Source organism: Phascolarctos cinereus, unplaced genomic scaffold (genome assembly GCF_003287225.1).
Source record: "Phascolarctos cinereus isolate Bilbo 61053 unplaced genomic scaffold, phaCin_HiC Scaffold_5;HRSCAF=322, whole genome shotgun sequence".
In the NCBI taxonomy this organism is placed as follows: Eukaryota; Metazoa; Chordata; class Mammalia; order Diprotodontia; family Phascolarctidae; genus Phascolarctos; species Phascolarctos cinereus.
This window is the reverse complement of record NW_027555958.1, coordinates 264,237,351-264,255,662: the sequence shown is the minus strand read 5'-3', so window position 1 is coordinate 264,255,662 and position 18,312 is coordinate 264,237,351. Positions and strand designations below refer to the sequence as shown.

General features: G+C 42.4%; 1 protein-coding gene across 1 annotated transcript in view; it reads right to left on the bottom strand.

The window, feature by feature from the left end:
• Positions 1-18,312, bottom strand: part of MGAT5B (alpha-1,6-mannosylglycoprotein 6-beta-N-acetylglucosaminyltransferase B) — a 135,489-nt gene that overhangs the window by 8,759 nt on the left and 108,418 nt on the right. The window contains exons 11-14 of the mRNA XM_078155805.1: positions 12,936-13,072; positions 8,973-9,128; positions 7,255-7,401; positions 6,463-6,579 (exon numbers count right to left, since the gene is read on the bottom strand). Of these exons, the coding sequence (XP_078011931.1) occupies positions 6,463-6,579; positions 7,255-7,401; positions 8,973-9,128; positions 12,936-13,072 (557 nt within the window). The remainder of the gene's footprint in view (positions 1-6,462; positions 6,580-7,254; positions 7,402-8,972; positions 9,129-12,935; positions 13,073-18,312) is intronic.

Here is an 18,312-nt window from a genome sequence, read left to right as displayed (position 1 = left end):
CCTTTTAGACATAGTTTTCTTGGCAAAGATACTGGAGTGGGTTGCCATGTCCTTCTCTAGTGTGCCCCCATTTTACAAATGAGGCACTGAGGCAAATAGGGGTTAAGTGACTTGCCCAGAGTCACACAGCTAATAAATATTTGAGCCTGGATTTGAACTCAGACCTTCCTAACTTCAGGTCAAGTGGTCCATCCACTGCGCCACCTAGCTGCCCCAGACATTCCTATGTCTGTGGTCTAATTATATTCCTTGCCCTCCACTTTAAGTGTCACCACTTTAGCTAGCCTTTCAGGGCATTTACCCTATGGGACCAAAGCATACTGGTCATGCCCTTTACGCTACCCTGCCATGCTCCACTCTTTCTTAAACTAGTGGTTCAAAGAGTCAGAAGCAGGGTGCTGTTGTCCCAGCAGGGACTCCAGCATTCTGAGTCCTTCCTGAAATCTGTTTCAGACAACCGTGTTCCTGAAGGCAGCATCTGCTACCATCTGGAAGCATCTTATGTACAAAGCTCCAGGCCTAAGTTATAAATAAACACACCAAGGGAACAGATTTTCTTCTAAAAATGTTGTTCTCTATGCTTGCTGACAGCAGAATTATTCCTCCTCAGTCGTTTGAAGCCCTTGTCAAACCTAAATTCAAAGTCTCAGCTGGCAGGCAAAGCTCCTGGCCAGATACTTCCTGCCATAAATATCCTGCCAGAGAAGTCAGCCAGACTAGAAATTACACCCATTAGGTCTAATTGCAGGTGAGCGCCATAATCAGTTTCAACAGACTGTTAGGTGTTGATCCTGCTTATGAATATTGGGCTCCAGATTTATAACAAGATAAGGAAAGACGGGCTTTGATCAAAGATGTATTTGGCCAGAAGAACATCATCTTCTTATCACCTTGAAAGGCCTTTCTGCCATTAGAAAAAAATGCCGAATTTGCTACTTCAGTCTGGAAATGTAAGTTATGCTGTTTCTTGAAGGCTGTTTTCACAAGGAGAAGTTAATGATAAAAATGGCATGAAAAATGCTTTTGTGTAAAGGATGAGATATATATTGTCAAAGAGTGTGGGATATTGCCCCTGTTTTGTATAAACATTTTGATATCCAATACTAATAGAAAAAGAACTTTGATGTATCCTGCTCAAAAAATGAGTATGAAGATACACAGCTTTCAGATGGGATTTTGGACAGTTTGGACAAGAAAATGATCTATGATATAGATCTGAAGATTCAGATCTCTTTGTTAACAATATGGAAATAATGCCTTGCTTGTATGGAAACAGTTTAATGTTATAAAGGGGCAAAGAAAGATCTCTTATTTATTCAAAACTAGAGAAATGTGATTGGAAAGAAACATAATTTCAAAGATACCAAAAAGATTGAGGACCTTCTTGGGAATTTCAAGGCAGAGGCATGAAGTGTATCCCTTTTAACTTGCATATATAAATTTTATGACTAATGAGGGTGAAACTAAAAAAGTGAGAAATCAGTCAGTCAATAAACATTTAAGCGCCTAATATATGCCACATACTGGCTGTTGCTAAGTGCTGGACCAAATAAAGATTCGGAGACTGATGTGTGATTGAAATAGGACTGTTAATTTGGTAAGAGAAATCTGGGGAATTGTGATTTCTTAAGTAAAAGGTGGGTTGCTAAGAATCAGGAGGCTTTCATTTAAACCACTGAACAGAACAAGAGGGAGATAGGCTAGAGAAGACAGCAGCAAAACCTAATAAGAGCTGAAGGCACAGGGTGGGGATGGAGAGAATGCTCCAACTGATTGATTCCTGATTGGTTGACAAGAATGAACATCATTGGCTCCAGTGAAAACAGCTGTTGCTCTTTGCTGCTCCATTTTGTCCTTCGTTCTTGAAGAGGACCACGACATCAGGGAGGCGATGCCGCAACATGCAAGTGAATTGGATTTAAGTGAGGGAGAGCTATGCAAAGTCACCAGCCTCACTTTCTCCTCTGAAGCCATCTGGGTCCAGTGGCAAGATACAGATCAGGACGACTTGAGATGGCCCAAGATGCAGTGGATGATCTTTGCCTTTTTAAGGCTAAGGACTTTCCCAGGTCTCAGTTTGTCTGCAGCAACGCCACTTCAATGATTAAGGATGGGTAAAAAATGAGGCAAAGAATGGCCTCTTTGACCTAGTAAAAAAAAAAAAAGTAAATCTGGGAGGGGATTATAACCATGTGGTAGTGGTCCATCTCTGTTACCCATTGACGTGAGAACATGTTGGAGTAGTAAGCCCAACCCAGAGAGAAGTGGGGATATTTCCCCAACCTAGGTAAGAAGTATGAGGTCCCAAGTTTTATACTGTAGGATGGTTTATACTCTGTTTTGCTTCTAGACCCCACCCAGCATATATGTTGTGTAAGCCTTAAAATAGATTACAGATTATTCACTTTCTGTCATTACATAAGTGAAAGGGTTAAGGTTGTTTTCTTTGGACTCTAGGATATTTATGTTGTGCCATCATCTTTCCCCACTCTGCCTTTGCTCCCAGAATTTCCCTGCAAGAGGAGAAAGGCACAAGGCTCAATGTCCTCAATGTCCATGCCCCAACTCCACAGTGTAAATGGGAATAAAGTCAGTAAAGGGAGATCTGAGACGGAAGGGTAAGGGACCAGAAGTCAGAGTTGTGCCCAGCCATCCATGAATAGTGGGCGAGGAGGAAAGAAGATGGGGTTGTGCTCCTTGACTTAGAATCTTGGCTCTGATTTTTGAAATTTTAGTTCTGGTGACACCTTTGGTTGAAGAAAATAATAGTAGCTTGCATTTTTATAGTATTTTAGAGATATAAGGTGCTTTGCATACATTATTTCATTGGTTAGGAGATATCATAGCTTAGCAGAAAAAATATGGGATTGAGAGAGGCAGCTAGGTGGTACAGTGGATACAGAGCAGGGCTGGGAATCAGGAAGACCTGAGTTCAAATCTTGCCCTTACTAGTTTTGTGACCCTGGGCAAGTCACTTAATCACTGTCAGCCTCAGTTTCCTCAACTATAAAAACTATAATAATAGTACCTACCTCACTGTGAGAATCAAATGTCCTATTTAAGTGCTTCTTCCCTTCCTGAACCCTGGTTCTTTTATTTACTAACTATGTTACCATGACCAGGCCATTTTACTTCCCTGGGCTTCAGTTTCTTCATCTGTAACATGAGGAAATTTGGTTTAGATGATCTTTAAGGTCCCTTATAGCTCTAGATGCTATGGATCTTCATATTAACCTTGGGAGGCATATTGGACAGATAATTATCCCTTAGTGAGGGAACTAAGGATTGAAGTTGAAAAGTGACAAAACAAACAAAATCCTTCCCTGGAAAGCAAAGCCACTTGACCTTTATGCATTCATGCTGATTAATCACTGGGTTTGCTAAGTGCTAATTCCTCACTTGGCTCTGGTCTTTGGAGGGAAGTCCCAAAGGCAAAGTACAGCAGAATAGTCAGTGTAGTGAGGAAAGAGAGCAAGAAGGAACCCTGCTGGCTAATTCTTCATTCTTAAGTATAAATATTAGGTAATTCATGTGCCACAGGGGACTGACAGTTTCTTTTGCTATTAACAATCTCTTTCTAGAAATTATTATTGGAGGTCCACTGATACTAACTCACTCCATCCAACTACCAGACAGAAATGACTCCTGATGGTTACTCCCATCGCTATATTAGGCAGTTACATCCTGCTGATAATGGGAAAGGTTTGCAGTGAGGAAGGATAGTTCAGTAGTGGCTCTACTAGGGTTTTTAGCATCTAGTGATTGATTGGTTATGTCATGAGCAATGTCACTGGTAGGACAAGGAGCTTAGTGGGAGATGTCTTTCCATTCCCCCCAAATCTAGCTTACCCAAATCTAGACAAGGAGCCCACTAGGGCCAATGTGGTGATAGCCATGGGCTAATTACCAAAAGAGTTGGCCAAGAGCTGAGGTTTATCCAAAATATGTGAGGATTTTATTCTGAGAATTATGTTGAAAGTATTTTAAATGGGAGCAGCTAGGTGGTACAGTGGATAGAGCAATGGCTCTGGAGTCAGGAGGACCTAAATTCAAATCCAGCTTCAGACACTAGCTGTGTGACCCTAGGCAAGTCACTTAATCCTGATTGTGTAAAAAAAAAAGTATTTTAAATGATTCTGCCTTTAGTAGAAGGAACTAGGTCCTAGGAAAAGTGAATGAGAAGGCTGAGAATGAGGTGAAGTAGAGAAGGAGGTTAGGAACTAGAGGAGTTCAGAAATGCCAATGTATCCCAACCAGAAGAACACTTGGGCTTAGCAGCTCAGGACAAAGCAGTAATTAGGGAAGGGCCTCTGGTGCTTTGCTTCTAGGTCCCAAGATCTGGTTGGAGGCTGTACCTACCTACTGTGTGTACCCTTAGGCAAGGTCACTTAATTTCCTTGAACCTTGTTTTCCTTATCAGTGAAATGAAGAGGTTGAACTTCCAGTCCTATTTACCTATGATCCTGCCCAGTCTCTATCCTCTTTGTCCCACTGAAAGCCTCTTCTTCTGTTAACAAAATTCCTTTCATCCTAGAATTCCTCCTGTCACTTTCCTTTCAACTTGAGGCAGACATCTCTTTTTCCTGAAGGCACCACATCTCTTAGCATCTTCCCCAAGGCTAGCTGTTTCTGCCCTTTGTAGCTAAACTCCTCAAAAAGGCTGTCTATAGTAGGTGCTTTCACTTTTTCTCCTCTCTGTCTTTTCTTAACCCCTTTATTAGACTTCTGACCTCATCATTCCACCAAAACTCTCTCTCTAAAGTTACTAATGATCTCTTAGTTGCTAAATCCAATGGTCTTTTCTCAGTCCTCATTTTCCTTGACCTCTCTGCAACCTTTGACACTGTTGACCTCCCTCTTCCTTGACTCTCTTCTCTCTAGGTTTTTGGGCCACCACTTTCTCCTGGTTCTCCTCCTACCTATCTGACCACTCCTTTCCTGTGTCCTTTGCTGGATCCTTTTTCAGATCACTGCCTCTAACCATAGATGTCCTTCAGGGATCTATCCTGGGCCTTCTTTTCATTTTGTTTGTTTTTTGCTAGGCAATGGGGTTAAGTGACTTGCCCAGGGTCACACAGCTAGTAAGGCTGGATTTGAACTCAGGTCCTCCTGACTCTAAGGTTGGAGTTCTATCCACTGTGCCACCTAGCTGCCCCTATCCTGGGCCTTCTTTTCTTCTCCCTCTATTCTGGCTTTCATTACCATCTCTATGCTGATGATTCTCAAATCCACTTCTCCTCCAACCTCTCTGCCAACCTCCAGTCTCTCATCTCCAACTGCCTTTCAGACATCTCAAACTGGGTGTCCACTAGACATCTTAAGTCAATATCGTCCAAAGTGGAACTCATTATTTCCTCCCCTAAGTCATCTTTCTCACCTTCACTCCCACCTCTTCTGCCTACCTTCCCTATTACTGTAGAGGGCAAGACCATCAAACCAGTCCCTCAGGCTTACAACCTAGATGTCATCTTCCACTCCTCACTATCTCTCACTCCCCATATCCAAGCTGTTGCCAAGACCTGTTGATTTTACCTTTGTAACATCTCTCGAATACACCTCCTTCTTCCCTCTGACACTACCACCACTCTAGTGCAGGCGCTCTCACTTCATGACTTGATTATTACAGTAGCTTGCTGGTGGATCTGCCTGCCTTAAGTCCCTCCCCACTCCAATCCATCCTCCATTCAGCCACTAAAATGATTTTCCTAAAGTGCAGGCCCTTATCATGTTACCACGCCCCCCCAACTCAATAAACTTCATAACCTAGCCCCTCCTACCCTTCCAGTCTCTTTACACCTCACTCCCTGACATGTACTCTTTGAACCAGTGACACTGGCCCCATGAACAAGACATTCTTGGCTCTGGGAATTTTCTCTGACTATTCCCCGTGCCTGGAATGCTCTCCCTCCTCTATTCCCACTACTGATCTTCCTGACTTCTTTTGAATTCCCAACTAAAATCCCATCCTTTACTGGAAGCCCTTCCCAATCCCTCTTAATTCTAGCGCCTTCTCTCTGTTAATGATTTCCTATTTATCTTGCATATAGCTTGCTCTGTATCTATTCGTTTGCATGCCATCTCCCTCCGTTAGATTGTAACCTTCTTGAGGGCAGGGACTGTCTTTTGTCTCTTTTTGTATCCCTAGTGTTTAGCACAATCTCTGGCACATGGTAGGTGCTTAATAAATGTATATTGATTGATCCACCCCAACCCCATCCCTCTTTGAATACTCTGGCCCCCCACTTTCAGAAATCTCAACTTCTATGAGACTGTCTCCAACAGAAAATGATGGTAGTGAATGGAAGGGATGGCTAAAGTGAGATGGCTATGTAACTGATTCACAAGATAGAATAGACGCAGTCCAGGAGCTGACCTACTTTAGCAACTTGGGTTCTCTTGGTTTTGCCTTCTTCTCCTCACTCCTTCTCTATAGGGGAAAATGAGCTTACCACAACCTCTCACCTGAATCCTCATGATGGCCTTGATGGCAGCCTCAAACTCTTCTGAATTGTTGTAGTCAACTGTCCACACATGTGGCTTGCCAATGAAGTTCTCAGCATAGGGGTGTTGAGAAAACACCTGGCCAGGACACAAGGTGTCCTGAGCTGCTCTGTGTCCTGCTGAGGTAGCCCAGGTATAGAAAGCCAGACAGCCCTCCAACCCAAGTGTGCTGAAGGAATGCAGCCCCACACTCTCTGATCTTGTTCCATTTCTTCATATTTCCCAGGCTCCCTCCACTGTCCTTACCAATTGATTATGTTCTCATCCCACAGCTTTTGGGCTCTTTACTCATATGCCCTAGAATTACAGATTTTCTCTTTAACCTCACTTCCCATGCCCCAGTCTCTCTCCTTATCCTGGAGACCCAATGTAATAATTGTAAGAAAATGGTCATTAGAATCCCTAGATTTCAAGCTGTGAGTAGGATTCTGGTATCCAAGGTAGATTCAGTTGTTGGGGGGGGGGAGGTAGGAAGTAATTACCCCAGGCCTCTTCTACCACTGAAAGGAGACAGAGGAAGTGGAAAGGGGCAGAAAAGGTACATGGTAGTGGGAAAAGATACTCCATGGAAGGACTACAACTGTGATAGGATTATAAGGATACTGGGAAAAGACAGGCCAGTGGACAAAACCAACAGGCACAGGAAAACCAATTTAGAGGACTACCAGCACTCTTACAGACATCAATGTCCCTCTTCTAGTTATGACTCTTCTGGATCCTCCCCCCAGGGGCCAGGATTCTCCCATCACTTACCTCTCGAGAAGTGGGTTTTCCTCGAAAGAATTCATGGTTGAGGGAGCTATGAGGTGGACTGAAGCGGGACTGCAGGAAGATGCAGCCATTGGCAATAGCCTCTAGAGGAGCAGGGCCTTCATAGGGGAAGCCAAACCCTATGAAGAGCTAAGGGAACAGGTAGCAGGATTGTCAGGGCAGGAATTGATTAATAGGTCACACATGTCAGAGAAACAAGAGCAGGTGTGCAAGGTTTGGGAGGGAGCTCGGGAGAAAGTAGGAACCAGGAAAGGAATCCAACATTTTTCTCCCAGAGGCTATCAGATAGTTTTAAGAACCATTTATTTCTACACAGAAACTTGTTCATTCTTATATCAAGCTTGTGTCTCCCTGTGGCACAGATCTGTCCACCTAGAACCCCAGATTTCCTTGCCATAGTTCCCCAAAGGAACAAATGCTATCTCTGTATAGTCGAGGATGTCTAGAGATAGCAAACCAAAAGCAGTAGCCCATACAACTACCATTCCCTCAACCCAATAAGACTTTGTCCTCTCACACCCAGACTTTCTAAAGCACTTTGTTTTATGACTGTCTGATACAAGCACTGTATATGGAATTACAGTTAATATGTGTATGTCCTGGTTCCTGACTCTCCCTTCATAAAAAGAGAAGAACTAAAGGGAGCTTTTCACAACTTGACTCCACATGGGGAAGAATGGTGGCTTATAGAAACTTTGTATGTCCCCCCAGCCCCTAGCATTGGGTTTTCCACACAGTAGGAGCTTAACAAATGTTTCTTAAATTGAATTAAATGGAATCTATCTGGAAGCTAGAACCAGGAGCAGTTCTGTATGGAATCCTGTTGGTGAACAGCAAATGGAGCTGATACTATCTGCTAGGCTAGATTTGAACCAAACAGGGGATGAAATAATACTTTTCCATCACATAGTTTTTCTCTTCCCCCCTTAAAGCAGGAGTTCTTAACTTGGGGTCCATGGGCCTCTAAGGGTGGGGGGTGGTCTATGAATTAATAAAATTTTTTTTCATCACTATACCAATATAATCTGAAACTCTACCAATATAATTTTTGATAACTATACCAATCCAGTTGGAAACCAATATAGTTAGTTTCCTTTGTGGGTCTATGTATTTTATTTTATTCCTATATATTTATTTTATTCATTTATTTCATTAATTATTCTGAAAAGAGATCCATCGGCTTTACTAGACTGGCAAAAGGGTTCAAAGAAGGATAAGAATCTCTGCCTTAAAGAGTCTGGAGGCCAATCCTCTCCCACACTCCACTCTGTAACCTTCCTTTTCTTTCCTTTTCCTTCCCTTTTCTTTGTCACCTTCCCCTCCCTGTAGTCCCTGCTTTCCTGGATTCTGCCAAGCCCTAGGGACCATGACATGGAAGACATGGAAAGAGCTGCTAGCAAAGGCTGCTATTAAAAACATGGGCTGGATTTTAATTTTTACTTACAACTTCACTAATGTGAAAATATGTTTAATGGGTATGTAAATGGAAAGCCTATATCAGATTGTGTGCCGTCTTGGGGAGGGTGGGGGGGAGGAAGGGGGAGAAAAATTTTCAACTCAAAAGCATATGGAAGTGATTGTTGATAAATCAAAATAAATTAACAAAATTAAAAAAATGGGCTGGAATAACTTTCACCTCTGTTGCTCAGGTCCACCCACTGTCCCTAGCTCTGCCTTAGAAGTGACTCTGTGCCCCTCACCTTGGCTTTTCGCAACAGCTGTTGGAATTCCTGCTGTGGCAGAAGGCCGTGGTTCTTCACAAAGGCAGGGACCTCTGGTGGCCGCTGGGTCTCATAGTACACAGTGCCGTGGATCTCCATGTACTTGTTCAAGATGCCCAGAAACTTCTCCTTGCCCTGGGAGAGGAAGAGAAGGAATTGCCAATGCCAGAAAATGCAGAACCACCAGTAAGACGCTGTGGTATAACACTGGACTCGGAGTCAGGAATACATGGAATAAGGGAGGAACACTGAACTGAGAGTCAGGGGGCTTGGCCTTTAGTTCAGTCTCTGTCACTAGCTTGCATTGTGATTTTGGGCAACAGCTCCCTCATCTATCAAAATTACACAGTTGGATTAGGTTGACTTTCAACTCTATATTCCTATGACCCTTAGCTCTACTTTCTTTGTATTTACCTAGGGAAGTATTGCTGAGAAGGGAGAGAGACAGAGAAGGAAGAAAAGAAGTTAAGGAGAGATACTGGCCCTAAGCTTTTCATAGTACTGGGCCCAAAGTGAGGAGGGGAGGATGAGTTCATTCCATTAGCTGTGGCCTGGGAGAGTCCCAGGTGCAAGTGCTCACATCAGGGAAAGGCAATTGTCCCAAGCAAGAAGCCTTGGTATTTAGGAAGCCTTGACAAGAAAATGCTTTGTCAAGGATCTCTGGCTTATCAGTTATCTATCCATTTTCATTTCAGAAATTAGAGACCTAGAGTGGGCCATATAGGGAGGAGGGAATCTGTGCCCCCAAAATTGTCAAGATAATCTTCATGAGGCACAGGTTTGACCACATCACTCCCCTGCTAAAAATCTTCAGCAGCTCTCTATTGTTTTTAGGACAAAATACAGACAGGATCTTTAGTTTGACAATGAACACTTTCCATAATACGGTGCAAAGTTCCCTTTCCAGCGTTATGCCTTTCTATCCCCTCTCTTTGATCCTATGTTCCAGTCAAACTGGGCTACTAGCTGTTTCCTAGCTTTTCACCTCCCATTTCAGGGCATTTGTACAATTTGTCTCCCATGCCTGGAATGTACACCCTCCTCTTTTCTGTCTCTCAGAATCTTTCTAAATTTAAGGTTCAGCTCAGGTGCCACCTCCTTCTTGAAGCCTTCCTTGATCCCCTCTAAATCATTAATGCTTTTTCCTCAAATTACCTTGTGTTTATTCATCTGTAAAAGGAGGCAGTTAATTTTTATAACCTCCAAAGCCTCTTCCAGCTTCGAATCCTATGATCCTATGACTAACCAGTGTGGATAGATTTTTCTTATTCCTCCTGTTTCACTTATAAGCCGACTAGATGATGCCAGGGACAAAAACAAGGCAGCGGAACAGAGAGAAACTAACTGGCTCACACATTTGGATGGAACTGTGGCCCTGGTCTCATTAGCACTGCACTCCCTGCAAGGCAGAAAATCATTGAAAACTGCATTCTTCATTACTAGCCCCATTAAGCTACCACTGGACTGGAGCTGGACTTGTGCTTCCCTTCAGGTACATAATAACCTTCTCCCTCTCTTCTTCCACCCCTCCTCCCCCTCTTATCCTCCTCTCCCTACCTTAGCCATGGATCTGTCCCATGATTCAATTTACTTCTCTATCTCTCTTCCTGTGGAAAGAACTCTTGTTCTCCAATAGTTACAAAGACTGCAGCAACTACTCATGAGGTCATTTGCTAAACAACAGTGCTCCGGGCATTTAAAGCTGGAACTTTAAATGCCCCTTGACTTTCTAGACTTCATAATTTCATTCTCCCAGGGCAATGTCTTCATGGTGCGTTCTTGTAAGACTGGGATTGCTTGTTTTATTATCCTCTCTGCCTTCTTTTCAAGTTTCTAGTGCCCAGATCTTTCTCTCATTTAGAGAAGCAACCAGCAGATGTGAGAAGCACTCCCGGGTTTTCATTCCTTCCTCTTTCAAACTTCATGAGGGTCATTGAAGTTCTGTACCGAAGGTTAGGACCTTTTTGCTCTCTCCTTTAATACTCCCCTCTGTAAGCCTCTCCCCTTCACCACTATAACAGACTGGCCGCTTGGTACCACTTGCTGCATATAACCAATATAGCTTATTCCTTGGCACCCCTTTCACTCTCTGGGAGCAGTCCTCCCAACAGTGTGTCAAACTGGGTCCTGTTCCCTGTCTGTCCCTTCATAAAAAGAGAAGAACCAGAGGGATCATGGACAGACTTTCCTGTCCAGCCACTCTTATTGCCCTTTTGCTATTCTCACAAAACTACTCTCCACATCAGCTAAGCCCAATCAAAGTAGCTCAGACACCAAGTTTCACTGTTTAAGACCCAACAGAAAGGAGGAGAAAGAAAAATCAGAAGTTGGGGCACCCCACTTGTACCATACCTGAATCTGCAGCATCCCCAAGAAGTTGGCAGAAGAAAAAAAGAGGAGAGAGGAAATAAATTAGCATCTCATTCATCAATCCAAACTCTTAGAACAGTATTGATTTCCTGGGTTCATTGGAAGGGATTCACAGTACAGGGGCTGTGTTTTCTCCTCATCTGGGCTAACCGAGATAGTTGATATGTTTTTTTTTTAATGTGATTCCTAAGGATCCCCAGGGAAGGAGAATTTACAGCTTCCCCAAGTGGCCAGTTTAGTATCTCACCCCACAGCCAAGTTTCTTTCTAGTGTTTAACCTCAATTCTCTTGTCCTGTCCCTACGAGGCAGAGAAGAATAACTGGGTATATTCTTCTGTCAAATGAGCTTTAAGGACAGTAAGTGGAGCAGCACTCAAGGCCAGGTGCTTTTTAAATTGAAAGCAAAGATTTCTTCTGATGATCGTCTCAAATGTCTCCTGGTCTGGGAGTGAGGGCTGAGTTCTGGAGATGGATGGGCTGAATTCCCAACGTCCTTTTCAACCATAATGTTCTATGAACCTATGTTTATGTGGAAGCCCCTATTCTACCTCAGTGGGCATCTAGTGTAATCCACACCCTAAAGGGAATCTCTTCTACTCTATTGCATTCTCCATTGCTTTGCTTGGAGACCTCAAGTGAGCAGGTAACCCACTAACTCTCAACATTGAAACACTCTAATTGTTAAAGCATTTTTTTTCTTGATATACTTTTTTCTTGTCTGTTTGTGACTTCCAACTATTGCTCCTAGGTCTGGCCCCTGGGGCCAAGAAAAACAAGTGTAATCCTGTTTCCACATTCCAGGTCTTAGAATATTCCAAGACACATCCCTAAAAATCTTTAAATCTCCAAGCTAAGCATTTAGTTTTTCAACCAATCTTCCTGCAACATAATCTAGAGACACCCTTTCCCACCACCGATGCCCTCCTTTCAACACTCACCTTCTGAAATGTATTGCCTAGAATTGAATGCAATTCTCTTGAGGCAGTCTAATCAGGGAAAAATATCCATCTAATTGTACTGTGATCTAACTCATATCTCTCCATCTTGTTTGTCCACAGGAATATCATAAAGAATTTATCAAATACTTCACCAAAATCTTTTTCAACTATATCTATAACATTCCTACCAGGCCAGTAATCCAATAAAAAAAAGAAAAAAAAGAAATGATTAGTTTGGTATCACCTGTTCTTGATGAAGTTATGCTAATTCTTTGTAATCATCATTTCCTTTTCTAGATGTTCACTAAACATCATTAACTTATTCTTGGGCACACTATACATAACAAGCATTTTAATAAATCATTTTTCAATCAATGAATGGAAGAGTCAGTTTTAATAGCAGGGTTTTTACTGTCCTGAATCTCTCCCTCTCCCACAACCCAGAACGCATATTGTCCACAATGGACCTAGGACATAAGTGTTGAAGGGGATCTTTTAATGAAAACCTTCCCAATTCCCTGTGCCTTGAGTTCTAATCCATCTGTAAATGTTGGGAGTTTTGATGAACAGGGGGTAGTAGAAGAGGAGGAGTGCAGTCTTGGCTTCAGAAAAGCTTGCAAGGCCCAGCCCTGGCTCTCACCTTCCAGATGCTGGCTTCTTTGCCATATACCACAGCCATATTGCTAGCTTTGTTGTTCTTTATAAGCTGCTTCTCTGTTGAGTTGAGCTCCTCTGACACAAAGCCCATGAAGGAGTTGTCCGGTGTGTGAGCTACATGCCAGGAAATGCAGGAAGGATAGAAAGGAAGGAAGGGTCACCCACACATCCAGGGCCTCCTCCTGGGACTTTTCATTCCCCCCACATAGGGAGCTTGGTCATGCAGTGTTAGGGGTTGGGGGGGACAAGGAGGGAGCGGGCTTAGGGATGGAGTGGAAATAGAAGTCCATTGTACTCAGCTCCTGCTTCGGGAGTTCATTTTCATAGACTTTTAGAGTTGGAAGGAAATTTAAAGATTACCTGGTTCAGGCTGGTGGATAATTACCAACTCCTCCCTCTCCATACCACCACCTCCTTCCCTGTCCACATAATAACACATACCTGTAACTCTTTTAGCCAAAAGAAAATAGTTCTGTTACCTGGGTGCTGACAAATCTCAAATAAATTATTAGCCTTGGAGACATTTATGCTGAAACCAAGAGCGTTTCTGAGCTCAGGCTGTTCCCTCTCCATTCCATTCAACTCCCACCCCCAGACTTGAGTCTCCTCTATAGCCCTTACCTTTATTCAAAAGCCTCCTCTCCCCACAGCTCCTTCTCCTCCAATTCTGCTTCCTCTTGTCCTATATTTACATGTCTATATATGGAACCCTCATCTCTCTCCTTGAGCTCCAGACCTAAATCTCCAGCTGTCTGCTGGACAGCTCCACTTGAATGCCTTGTAGGCATCTCAAACTCAAGATGTTCAAAACAGAACTCGTTATATTTTCTGCCCAATCCACCCTTCCTCCAAACTTCCCCGGTCTATTGAGAGCACCCCTACCCTCCCAGTCATCCAGTTTCATCATCTTGGAGTTTCTTTGCTTCTTCCTTCTCCTTCCATTCCATATCCAAACAGTTGCCAAGGTTAGTTGATTCTATAATTATTCCTTCCACATCGAAGGGATTAGGGGTGTGCCACCCACTTACCCCTCCCACCTCCTGTGATCTGAAAAATCTGTGTAAAATTTTTTGGCCCCCCATACTAGAGAAGAAGTCTGAATTATTATGGTATTAAAAGATAAAATATGTTGATATTATACAATGCTATACATATATTTTATGCGTTTCTGAGTTTCTAAACTTTCTGTATCGTCTGCTGGCCTTCGTGTGTTATCTGCAGCTTCAGTAAAACTCCTCTCAAATTCCCATTTAATTCTTCATGTTGACCCTCGATATATTGAAACTGAGGTGAGGAAAGTCTTGATGTGGAAGGTACAACTGTACTTCCAAAGCAGCTCTTTGATCCACAGTTGTCTCTCTATACGACCTCTACTGGAGTTTAGTCCCTCATCACCTCTCTGATGGACCATGATAATAGTCTCCTAAATAGTCTCCCTGCTCCACTCTATCTTCACCCAGCTGGATTTTGATATTCCTAAAATGCAGATCTGACCATGTGTCACCACAGTCTTCAAAAATCTTCAGTGGTCATGTACTATCCCTAGAATAAAATATAGAACACTTGCCCCAGTATTTAGAGGCCTCTACAGCCTGGTAGCTTTCCAGTCCTATTTCAGGTTACTTCCCTTTGTACATCTCTCTGTCCTTTCTCCATTCCTGCCAAACTAGTCTAGCGGTTCTATTTTCATGACATTATCTCCTGCTTTGGTACCTGTGCACAGACTGTCCTCCACCTCTGAAATGCAGCCCCTCCTCATCTCTCCAGCTTAGAGTCTGATCCTCCTTAACATAGCCACAAAGCACAGCTCAGGTGTTACTTCCCAAACAAAGCCTTTTCTCCTTTCTGCAGGTGTTAGTGCTTTCTCCTCCTGAAATCATTTGCTTATAGGAGAATAGATTTAGAGCTGAAAGGGGCTCTGGAGGCCATCTAGTCCAGGGTCTTAATTTTATAAGTTAAGAATGGGGCAACTAGGTGGCACAGTGGATACAACACCAGCCCTGGAGTCAGGAGAACCTGAGTTTAAATTGGACCTCAGACACTTGCTAGCTATGTGACTCTGAGCAAGTAAGTCACAACCCTGATTTCCTCCAAAAAAAAAAAAGAGAAAGAAACTGAGGCTCATCAAAGTTAAATGACTTGCCCACACTCACCCAAACAATATGTATCAGAGGTAGGATTTGAACCCAGTTCTTGCAGGCATTTTCTTGTCTTTCTATAAAATGCTTTCCCCCAATAAAATGTAAGTTACTTGACGACAAAGACTGTTAAATTTTTTTGCCTTTGTATCACATGCACCGATTTTTGCACATAGTGGCCATTTAATAAATTTGTTTATTGAATTGAATATCTCATTCTCTTAAGGCTTAGATTTTTCCAACTTAGGGGAGAGGAAAGGAGGGGACACACACTTATTAAGAATAATAAGCCAGGCACTGTGATAACACTTTACAAATATTATCTTACTTGATCTTCACAACAATCCTGAGAAGTAAGTATTATTACTATTATTCCTGTTTTACAGATAAGGACACTGAGGCAGACAGGGGTCAAGTGACTTGCCCAGGGTAACACACAGCTAGTATCTGAGGTAGAATTTGAATTCAGGTTTTCTTGACTTCAAGCTCCTATCTACCATACCACCTAGCTGTCCAAGGGTAACTACTAACTAATCTGATAAACTTAAGGCACTAATATGCTGATCAGAATTGGTTGTAGAAGCAGGCTTACTGAGGGCTTTTCCTCTAGTTCTTTGGCCACGCAGCCAAAGAACACAACATCATCAGAACCTTCTGGAGACAATAAATACTTGTAATTCGAGATTTCTATTGTGCTGTATTAACTTGTATAAATTTAATCAAATAATTAAAATGTATTAATCAATAGAGATAAGGTTGGTAATAAGAATCACGCCATGGCCTAGTGAAAAGAGGACAGGCCTTGGAGTGAGGAAGACCTGCATTCAAGTCTCAATTCTGATACAAATTGGCCTTGTGATTCTGGGTAGATCATTTAAGTTTCCAGGATGCCAGACATTCATCTCTACACAGATGAATTCACAGGTGTCCTTGTTCCAACTTCACTTCTAGCTCATTGCTTCCACCGATTGTTATGGTAGGGACTCTAGTAATACTCTAACAGATCTGCCTGTACCTGCTCTCCTCACCTCAATACTTCGTACTGCCAACAGACTAAACTTGGCCTTCTTTCTCAGGTCAAAAATCTTCAGTGAGGGCAGCTAGGTGGTGCAGTGGATAGAGCACCAGCCTGGGAGTCAGGAGGACCCGAGTTCAAATATAACCTCAGACACATAACACTCACTAGCTGCGTGACTCTGGGCAAGTCACTTAAACCCAATTGCCTCACCAAAAAAAAAAAATCTTCAATGGATTCCTTTTCTTATCATGAGGGACAGCTCGGTGAGGCTGTAGATAGAGTTCAGGGCCTGGAGTCAGGAAGACTCTTCTTGAGTTCAAATCTGGCCCCAGACACTTAATAGCTGTGTGACTCTGGGAAAGTTACTTAACTCTGTTTGCCTCAGTTTCCTCATCTGTAAAATGATCTGGAGAAGGAAATCGAAAACCACCCCAGTATCTCTGCCAAGAAAACCCCAAATGGGGTCACAGAGAGTTGAACACCAGTGAAAAAACAACTGAACAAAAATTCTTATCAAGTAAAATGAAAACTTAATTGTCTGAGGGGGCAGCCAGATGGAACAGTGGTAGAGCACTGGCCCTGGAGTCAGTAGGATTTGAGTTCAAATTCGACCTCAGATACTTAATAGCTGTGTGACCCCTGGGCAAATTACTTAACCCTAATTGCCTCCAAAACAACTCAGTTACCTGACATTCAAATTCAAGGCCCTCTTCTACCTAGTATCACCCTAACTTTTTTAGCTTTAATTCTCATATAAAAGAATTTGTGTGGTGAATTTTCCAAGAAAAGCCTTAGGTCCAAATTCTGGTGCTACAACTTACTATCTATATGACTTTAGGCAAAAAACAAAAACAAAAAAAGACCCAATACCTCTCTGGGCCTCGGTTTCTTCATTTGTCCAATGAAAGGATTGGACTAGATGGCTGCTAAGGTCCTTTCTAGCTTTCAATCTGTGGTCTTATTCCCTTCCACACACTGTCCAGCCGAACCATACTTATCCTTGTACCTTTGTGCTCCCGTGATTTTCCTCACCTTATTTGCCATTCCTTTTGCTTGTTGTCCAACTACCAACCCACTTTTACAGGTGTCTGGGGTAGCATATTAGCTTCCTAACTGGTCTCTCTGCTTCTCCTCACCATGTATCTTTTACGTAGCTTACAAATACAGTTATCTCTTCCACATTGTGGGGGTTAGGAGCACAATGCATTCTACAATAAGGAAAATTCATGTAAAGATGTTTGGTCCTCCCTTTGTACCAGAGAAAGACTATGATTTTTTTCTTTTTCTTTTATGGGATGTTTATCGCACCTTACTGTAAAATTTGGGTTGATACATATATTTCATACATTTCTGAATTTCTAAACTTTTTCTGTGTCATTTGCTGGCCTTCATGTGTCATTTGTGGCACTCACAAAACTCCCCCCAAATTCCAATTTAATTTCTTATGCCGACCCATGATATATCAAAACCATGACAGGGAAACTTGTGATGTAGAAGGGACAGCTGTAATCTTTCTAAGGCACAGATCTGATCATGGCCACAGTCTGGCTGTCTTCTATGTTCTTGGCTGAATTTCATACTACCTCCTGTCACTAACTCTTATGTTTCAGCCAAATGAGACTCCTAAGCTTCCCTCAGCATTCAATCTCCCACCTCAGTGTATTTGTCCCACTTGTCCCCCAAGCCTAGAATGTGTTTCTTTTCTCTGCCTCTCAGAAACTTCTCTTCCTTCAAGCCTCAGCTTTTGCCACTTCTATAAAGCTTTGTCTGATTGCTGCCCGCCCCTCTCCACCCCCAGTTGTTAATTTATTGTTTCCTCACTTTTCTTAGTATTATATTTATATTGATTTGTATTTATGTTGTGTCTCCCCACAAGAATGTAAGTTCCTTGAGGGTAGGGATTATTGATTTTGTCTTTACCTCTCCAGCCCAGCGTATATTTTGGGTAAAAATGTGTTTGGAATTAGACTCAAATGACATTTTCCTATACCCTTTTAATCAGTAGTGACCTGAAATTTTTTTCTAATAGTTTGTCTTGTAACCCTTTAAATCACTTAAGCTTATAACATTGTGTATTACAAGTATTAGGTTGTAAGCTCTTTGACATCTTATCTAAACTGTGTATCTTTCCCAGAAGTATGGTATTATCTTCATACAGTAGATATATACTTAATAAAATTGTTGAATCAAGGGCAGCA